This window comes from Trichosurus vulpecula, chromosome 1 (assembly GCF_011100635.1).
Source record: "Trichosurus vulpecula isolate mTriVul1 chromosome 1, mTriVul1.pri, whole genome shotgun sequence".
NCBI lineage: Eukaryota > Metazoa > Chordata > Mammalia > Diprotodontia > Phalangeridae > Trichosurus > Trichosurus vulpecula.
Genome location: NC_050573.1, coordinates 24,179,354 through 24,188,406, shown reverse-complemented (window position 1 = coordinate 24,188,406; position 9,053 = coordinate 24,179,354). Strand labels below are relative to the sequence as shown.

The window sequence follows — 9,053 nt, the reverse complement described above, 5'->3', positions numbered from 1 at the left end:
CTAGGGATACAAAAAAAAAAAATAATCCCTGCCCTCAAGGAGCTTACAGTCTAATGGGGAGACAACATGTAAATAAATATGCATAAACAAGCTATATATAAAATGAACAGGACCTAAGAGGGAAGGCACTAAACTTAAGAGGAGTTGGGGAAGGCTTCCTGTAGAAGATGAGCTTTTAGTTGTGACTTAAGGAAGCCAGGGAGGCCAGTAAGCAGAAATGATAAACAGAAGAACCAGGGGACAATGATGTTCTGAAAACCTAGAGAGAAAAGAGTGACCAGTAATGTCAAAGGCTACAGAGGGCAAGAAAATTGAGGATTGAGAAATCCATTAGATTTGGCAGGTAAGAGATCATTTGTAGCTTTAGAGAGAGCAGATTCAGTGCAGTGGCTAGGTCAGAAGCTGGGTCGTACATGGCTAAGAGAGGAAGGAAAGTGGAAGTACCTGTTGCAGACGGTCTTTTTGAGAACTTTAGCTACAAAAGGCCAAAGAGAAATAGAATGATATTGAATGGGAATGGCAGGATCAAGTCAGGATAGCAGAGAAATGGGCATGTTTATAGACAGAAGGGAAGGAGCCAGTAGAAAGGAAGAGATTAGAGATATGTGATAGAGTGAGGATGACAGAGCGGGCAGTCTATTGGGAGAGATGGGGTGGAATGAGATCACTTGTGCATGAAGACAGGTTAGCCTTGGCAAGGAGTAAGGCCCCCTCTTCGTGTGATAAGGGTGACAGAGGAGAGTGACAGAAGGCATCTGAGTGACAAAATATGAGGAAGGGAGAAAAGGGAGTTCCCAGCAAATGGCCTCATTTTTTTTTTCTGTAAAACAAGGCAAGATTCTCGGCTAAGAAGGGAGGAGGAAAGGAAGACATGGGAGGTCTGAAGAGGAATGAGGTCTGGAAGAGCCTCAGTAGAGAGTGGCAGTGAGGTGGTAAGGATTGCCTAGCAGCAGTGAGGGCCCAGTTGAGGTAGTGTGACATAAATTCGCAGTGGACCCAATTAGAAGTGTTGTGCAGTTTTCTCCACTTTTGCTTAGTTCTGTGTAGGAGTGAAGGCAGTGGATGGTGGGAGCAGTCCAAGGCTAAGGCTTGGTAGGGCACAATTAGCAGAATATTAAAAGTCCAGGGACTCAAGAGAAGGGGACAATGTAGCGTTGGTCAAGATGGGGAAAGGAAGAGAATGGCTAGTGTAAAGATGATGGCCTGGGAGAGAACTGAGGTGTCAAGGGATTGGAGGTCATGGTGTGGAGAGAGTTGCGTTTGGTGAGGCGAGGCAGGGGGAGAGTTGGAAAGTAAGTAAATCATGGTCATGGTTTGGAATTTTTGAACATGAAGGTGGTAGATTTGTCGGTGACGGGAAGATCAGAGGTATGACCATCGGTATGTAGCTGGAGCTCATGGGAGGTGAGGAGCTTGAAGAACTGACCTTCATGGAATTGTGGATTCAAAGCTGAGGCCTCAGAAATCGAGAGCAACTTTCATTTTACAGATGAGGAAGTGAGGCCCATAGAGGTAAAGTGATTCCCCAAATCAGGGGCAGTCAGAATGCGAACCTCACGTATTTGGGAGGTCTGGGCCTCTCATGCGCTCCATTCCATTTTTCAAGGCCGATGCATTTTTCTTAACCTGGTAATACAGGGAGGTTACCACCATCTACCCCAGGACATAAAAACAAATTTTTACATCTAAATGCACATAATGAAAAGGGGCAAAGCCTGGGACTCGACTCAGGTCCTCTTGTTACCAATCCAGCCCACCATGGCTGGCTTTCTTTGGAGAGTAACTAACTAAAATGTATCTTAGATACTTGAACGATAACTCAAAACTTACCAATGAACCAGAAAGTTCTCCCTCCCCTCTGAAGTCACTTTGATTCAGCTTTTAGGGATCTAAATTACCTCCTTGGGAATAGTAAGTTTACTAGTGCATGCAGTCCAATCTCCTCACTTTACAGAGAAGGAAAATGAGGCCCTGGGGAAGGAGTGACATTACACTAACTACAGGGTGAACAGCTTCAACTTTCTACTCTGGGTACAAATCATACTCAGAGAAATTAGTTGTCACCCACAAAATATCTAGTCTCTAACCCCTTCCCCAAACCCTGGGAAGAGATGGAAACCAGAGGAGTTGGGCCATGATGGGCAGCAGAACCCTGGGGGTGACTGGAACCAACACAGGGAGGGTCCTTCTGCCTCCCATGTCAGTGCCAGGCCCCAGTCACCACAGGATCATAAGAGGAGCACAGGGATCTTGGAGGCCTTTAATTAACACCTTCATTTCAGAGAAAAAGAAACTATGTACCAGGTTAAGTGACTTGCCCAGGGTCACACAAATAGTGTCGAGGCAGGATTTGAGCCCAGGTCTTCTTGACTCCCGAGTCCAGCCCACCATCCACTGATCTTGGCTGCTGTTTTTGAGGCTCAGCCCTGAAGTTTTCTCTCCATGGCCCCAGCTGTTCTCTTGGTGACAGCCTTTTACCACACAGCCTCCCTGAGGCTCACCCCATTCTTTCCTGCTCAATTTAAGCTACTTGGTGAGCCCCTGAGTCATTTCCATCTGTGAATCAACCTTCTCTCTTGTGCTCTGAACAGAAAGAACTCTTCCTTCTCCAGTTTCTGGAATGGAACCAGGTGCATTTGAGCTTTGAGGGTTTTTTTTTTTAATTTAAGCGTGTCTATCTTACACCTTCAATTCATCAAGTCTCCCGGTAACTCAGGGCTCTGGAAACTGAAGGCTCATGGCAGCTACAACAGTGTTAAGGATCACAAGGGAAAAAAAGAGATCACCTTTGGCTCTCCACAGAGAAGACTCCTCCCTCCCGCTGATGGGGGTCAGAGCTTATTCTTCATAGTAACTCAGCTGACAACACATAGGTAGGTGGTTTGCTAGGCCGACGCCCTGGACCAACTGTGAGGGGACCAAGCGCCCTGAAATCCTGGAAACGGGAAGCAGTTCCCACGAGACCATTCCCTTGTGCAGGATGTCTACGGAGCTGACCTCTTGAGGTACCTTTCAGCCCTGGGATTCTACAATTACGAGGAGCCAGCTGGGACGGGTCGGTGAGACAGAAGGGCCTAGGTCAGAGTGCACAGCCCCTCCAGGTCACTTTGTCCTCCTCCACAGCTGGCAGCAAACAGAGGTGGCCACAGTCCCGTCCACTACTAAGCATGACTTATTTTTCTCTCATGCTTTACGCCTTCCTGAAACCTCTTCACAGTCATTTTGTTGCCTTCTCTTTCTTTCTGCCCTTAACAAGTCTCAGTCAGCAGTTCTGACAGGAGCACTGAGGGAAATGGCCCAGAAAAGCTGATGTCACCAGGCACAGCCGGGGTGTGCTCCTGCAGACAGGACATGGGTGGGCGTCACGAGCCTTCTAAGAACCAGGAGGAAGGAAGTCATTCATAAGCCAGGCAGATGCTGACCTGCCTCTCTGGTTTCCTCTCGTAAGCTCCTTGCCCCAAGAATGGGGCTCTTTCACCACCAGCAGCAGGGTTTTCTTCCAAGGCTGATTTTCTTCCAGAAGGACCCAACCTCACCAATCAGCTTTAGAGTGGAGAACAGGGAACTGGTTAATCAGAACACTGCATTCCCCAAACACAGATCTGACTGTTAATACCCACAAAAAGGGAAGGAAAGAGCTTCCCCCACTGCTCAGTTTTGATGAAAGCTCAGCAAAGAAACTAGCCCTTAGCTCTGATAATCTACATGGTGAGAAATTTCTCTTCAATTCAATAGGATCTCGGATAACAGCACAGGGTAGAGGGAGGGGACAGTGCCAGAGGTCAGTGTCTGCTTCCAAGTTCAGGACAGCTGGGCTAAAGATAAGACACAGACCCGGGTGAAAGAAAGCAACTGTAAAGCCTCATTCTGATGATGGCGATCCCATGTAGTCTAGTTGGGCAGTGTCTGGAGAAAGGACAGATCTGTCCGCATCAAGATTAAATCAAAGCCTTTATTAAACATTTGTCCTTTAAACAGCCTGCATTTAACCCCCCTCCCCCCAACTCACACTTGTTAATTGCTAAGGCTATTTAAATACCATTTTAGTCTGATAGGAGCTTGCTGTACTGAGCCAGTCACAAGCAGCACAACAGTAAAAAGCCAAACCCAATGCCCCAAGCACACCCACCTCCCCAGGCCTGGTGTGCAGGGCTGTGCAAAGGGCTGCTACCAATGATGGTTCAGCTCTGCAGCTGCCCAAGCAGGCTCTGTGGGCAAAGGGCTGGTGGGGAGGCTTGCATGTGTGCGCTGCCTGCCTGTCCTAGAGGAGGGGGCGAGAAGGGGAGGCTGTTCTCGGTTGCATGTGGGTCTGATTAAGGCTTTGGCTGTGGTCTGTTTAGATAGTAAAATATTCTCTGGGAACCCTGTCTCCTATGCCCCAGTCAGAATGAACATTTTCAAAAATGAAAACACAGAATTGGTGTGGAGTCAAAAGGCTGGGGCCACACTCAGTTCAGTGGGCCCTGAGGGTCACGTCAGAATGGTGTCATCAATCTGTTCCACAGAGTCGGCCTGGCTGGCCAGTTTCTTCAGGGACCTTCGGCAACTCTCATTCAGAAGCTCCAAACTGGCCACGTCCAGGATCTTGGAGACAGACTATTAGGATGGAAAAGAGAGGAGATATAGCAGGAATTCTGGGCTCAAGTGCAGACCAGCCATCAAACACAGCCTCATCAGTCACCTTAGCAATGAAGCCCCTGGATATGGGTAACAGGCAAAACGAGAGAACCCAGCAGGTCTGGATGTGGACAGAAATCAAAGGACCTGCCCCACTTTCCAGTCAGCTCACTATCACCAGCCCCACAATGACATTAGAAAGTGCAAAGATAGGGAGGAATAGGAGGATTCAGGGCTTGGTGAGGAGTGCAGGACATGTAACCTGAACCTCCTCCCAGGCCCTGCATGGAACAACCCTCGACAGCAACAAGCAAAGGGGGTGTGTGTGTATGTGCGTGTGTGTTGGAGGGAAGGACCCCTGAAGTCACTAACAGGGAAGGAGAAATGGAAAAGGAGCCCCTAGAGGCCGCACGAATCCTTTACTCCTCACCTGCAGCACCTCGTCGCCCTCTCTCATCTTGAGCAGGTTGACAATGGCCTGGTCACTGTAGGCCCTCACGCTGGTGTTCTTGTCCTTAGTGTTATCTAAAAGGGCCTTTAGAATAGGTTTGATGATCTGAGGATCCAGCGAGGGTAGGTGGTCTTTATTGGCCCACCAGATCATCTTCTCAGCCACCAGCTTGATGTCACTGGATGGATTTTGCAAACACTGTTGAGAGGGGAGGAGGGAGAACACAGAGAACTGCAGTTAATCGTGGGTGGGCGGGGCCGGGGGCTGGGCTCTATTTCCCACATACTCAACTTAAAAACACTTGCCAAGTGGACAAAAGCCCTTCTCAGACCCAGTTTGCTCCTACCCCCACCCCACCCCCCATTCTGCTACGCTGCCTCCTCACAAAGCTGGCACCTCCGGGGAACAGCAGTCCTCATGAGACTGTCCCGTAGCCATGTTTCCAATCTCACAGGGTCCCTCCACAGGCCATGGCAAGGTTTCTACTACTGCCATGATGAATGGGGAGGGAAAGAAAGGGGAGAGTAGCCCCAGTCATTCAGAAGTCCACAAGCTCAGCTCTGACTCCCACTCACCTTAATGAAGAGGCTGGTGAGTTTGCCGGGCAGGTTCCCCCCTTCTGATTCAATGTGATACTTCATCAGAAAGCCCATACCCCGGATGCCACTCACTGCAATGGGAATCTGTAGGGACATGGAGGACAAAGGGCAGAGAATGTGCTTCCCTGGGCCAACGCTCCTTGCTGCCACCACCACTTGTCCCAACTGAGCACCTCCCCTTTGCTATAAATGCCCTCCCAGCCCAGGAAGGGCATCGCTGTCAACAGTGCCGAAGAGCTGCTGAAGCCACCCTGTCCTAGTGTCCCAAAGCTGGGGTTTGAAAGCTTTCCCTTTACAGATGGGGAAACTAAACCCCAGAGAAGTGGCATGAAGTGGCCAGGATAGCATAGTAACAAAGAAAATGTTGGAGTTGGGCAAACCTTGGGTTCCATTCCACCTCTGACACTCACTAGCCACAGGGCCCAAACAAGTCACATCGCTTCCCCAACCATCAGGTTTCTCATCTATAAGATGGGGATAACACCACCTATGGCCCCCACTTTGAAAGGCTGTCATAAGGATCACAGAGTCACAAAAACCACATAAAGCATGACATAAACACCAGCTATGGTTTTGTGTCCAAGGTCCCTGAGTGATTTGGGAGCTGTGCAGGCACTCACGCTGCCAGTCTCCCTGGGAGACTCTGGGATCAGTCTTCTTCCCCCCACCCCATGGAGAGCTCCAGCTGCACAGCACCTTCAGGCCCCAAGCTTTATGATCTCCTCACCCTGTCTGCTGTGGCATTGCTCAGAATCATCTCCTGGACATCAGGGCTGTATTTGGCCGCACACAGTCGGCCTGGAGTCACATTCAGAGCCACAGAAAGCGCCAGGCTTCTCCCGTGCCGCACCATCCAGTCGATCCCAGACACGTCCGCTGAAGGGGACAAGACAACCAAAGTCAGCTATTGGGGAAGGGTCCCAAGATGCTGCCATTCTGGAGATGCTCCCTTTCCTTGGTACAGCCAGAGCCCTAAGGGGAGCTCAGCCCCACTCCCAAGGAATCCTGAGGAAGAGTAGGGTGAGTCTGGGAAGAGGCCAGATTGGGAGCCACACCACTGGCTCCAGGGAGTCCCAGGGCCATTGTTCAGTGCACAGACATACCCAGCAGGTGCTGCTGGAGCACAGCATTCAGCTCTTCCTCTGTTAGAAAGGCGCACAGCTGCCCCAGACAGCCAGCAGAGGCCATCCTCGTGGCATCCTGTGGGGATAGAGAGAGGATGAGAGCCCAAGTGAGGGGAGGCAGGACAGCATTAAGTCAGGCACTGCTCCAGACCTCCACTCCCTCTCCACATCTGTGTACCTGACACCAGGCAGAATCAGAGGCTAAGCTATTAACTGCCAGACAGGAGCGGAGCTAAAACATTACACCCTCTGCAGTTTAATTAGAGAAACTTTAGTGTGTGTGTTGGGGAGGGGGGGTGGAATGGTGATCATCATAATAGCAAAGAACGCCTTTATAGAGCACCTCTCTTTGCCAGACTCTCTAAGTATGACATTTATTATCTCCATTACCTAACAAGCCTATAGGACAGCGAGGGGGCGAAAGATATGTCCAATTTACAGATAAGGGAAGTCCGGTAACCTGCCCAAGACCACCAGGACACCCCCATCCCCCTTCCTGCCTGTCCTCCCTCCCAGGCAATCCAAAACTGCCACCAGCCAAAAGGAGGCAAGGGGCCCAAAGGCAGACTTTTAGCACCCACCAATCACAGCAGATCAAGATAAACACAGTCACCCCTGCAGTGTGCCTGGCACCAATATGAGTCACATAAATGACAGGCTTCTTGTTGCCTTGCCTGGGGTACCTAAAGCGGGGCCTTGACTGGTCAGCTCGGATCATATGAAGAGAATGACTATTTAAGACACGGGCTTTATTTGGAGTGAGGATGAATGAGAGCAGGCTGATACAGCTGAGCAGAAGCTGTGGAGTAAGTCTGACAAACAGCCAAAATGAGGCCACTGAACTGTGAGGAGAAGCACAAAGAGACAAGCCAGGCTACAGAAGGTCCAGCACAAGGCTGCCCCGCATGTAGCAGGTGCTTACTGAGTGCTGGCCCAACTAATGTGCCCTCCGTGGAGCTGCATGTTCTGACTGGTTGGCGTCATTTGCTTTAACCCCTCACTCATTCAGTAGCACAATTAACTGATACGTGACTGATACTCAGTGCCGAGATAGCCACCTCTTGAGCCAACATCCCATCACCAGGGCACCATCTCTGGCCCTGGGGCGGGGGGGGAGAAGGGCGTGTGGAGCTTCCTTCCTTCCTTCAATAAACACTAGCACCTGCAGTGTCCAGAGCACTGCTGGGGGAGATACACAGCTGAGAAGACGCAGTGTCTGCCCTCATGCAGCTTAGAGTCTAGCAGAAGAAGGCACCAACACAGATAACATGGCATCTCAACATCAGACAGTCACAAAACAAAAGTGGGATGGGAGGATGCAGAGAGCAGTCACAAGTGAGCAGGGGACTCTTGAATCTCTCAAAAACCCAAAGTGAAAACAAGCAGCATCTGGGGGCCAGGCCAGGTCTAGAAATGCTGCCCCCCCCATTCCTGACTTCCATTCATCCAAACAGCTTCCATGGTCCATCTTCCCAGTGCGAGGGATGTTTGCCCCACCTCCGAGAGCCACCCCTGCCTTCTGACCCAAACCCTTCTGCCCACACCAGACAGACACCTGGGGCTGTGCCATGCCACACTTAAGGAGAGGATGTGGCCCTAAGAGACTTCATTTGGGGAAAAGTGTCTGGGAAACACAACAGGATTTCTGAAGCTGTAATAAACATTCATTAAGCAATCACAACCCCTGATGTGCCCAATAGTGCCCAGACATCCGCAGGAACACATAAACATTATCACCAAGCAAAGGTGCCATCTTTGGACGGTCTCCCCCTCCTGTTCACACACACTGCGGCTGATGGACGGTGTATGTGCATGTGTGAGAAGGAGAGAGAAAGAATGAGCAGAGCGGAGGGTGGGAAGAGATAATCTTACAAAGGAAGCCAGCCCTTTCAAGTGCCCAGCACAGTGCTGCTCCAGATTCCTCTGACCCAAGTGGAATAACTTCCATTCCCCAATGATACTCACTGAAAGAATGGAAAAGAAGACAAAAGAAGAGAATAGATTCCCTCCAAAAAGCGAATGTTAGGCACTATGTGGCCAAGAGCCCTGGGGAGGCAGTAGTACCTCGTCATGTCCCAGCATGCCAAGCAGTACGGTGGTGATGTTCTTCCGAATGGCTGTATCCACTTTGGTCCCGGCTCCTTGGGTCACAAACCTCAGGGCTTGCAGCATGGTGTCCCTACAAAATCACACATTTCATTTTAAAGCCTGGTCTTCCTCAACTGTGATTCTCCCTGCTCAGCCCCAGGTTAATTCACAAAC

General features: G+C 50.2%; 1 protein-coding gene across 1 annotated transcript in view; it reads right to left on the bottom strand.

Moving 5' to 3' along the window:
- Window positions 1-3,932: 3,932 nt before the first annotated feature.
- GCN1 (GCN1 activator of EIF2AK4) overlaps window positions 3,933-9,053 on the bottom strand; it is a 62,471-nt gene continuing 57,350 nt past the window's right edge. Inside the window, exons 53-58 of the mRNA XM_036757967.1 lie at window positions 8,856-8,970; window positions 6,771-6,867; window positions 6,395-6,543; window positions 5,644-5,751; window positions 5,048-5,266; window positions 3,933-4,596 (exon numbers count right to left, since the gene is read on the bottom strand). Coding sequence (XP_036613862.1) covers window positions 4,471-4,596; window positions 5,048-5,266; window positions 5,644-5,751; window positions 6,395-6,543; window positions 6,771-6,867; window positions 8,856-8,970 — 814 coding nt within the window. The 3' untranslated portion in view covers window positions 3,933-4,470. The remainder of the gene's footprint in view (window positions 4,597-5,047; window positions 5,267-5,643; window positions 5,752-6,394; window positions 6,544-6,770; window positions 6,868-8,855; window positions 8,971-9,053) is intronic.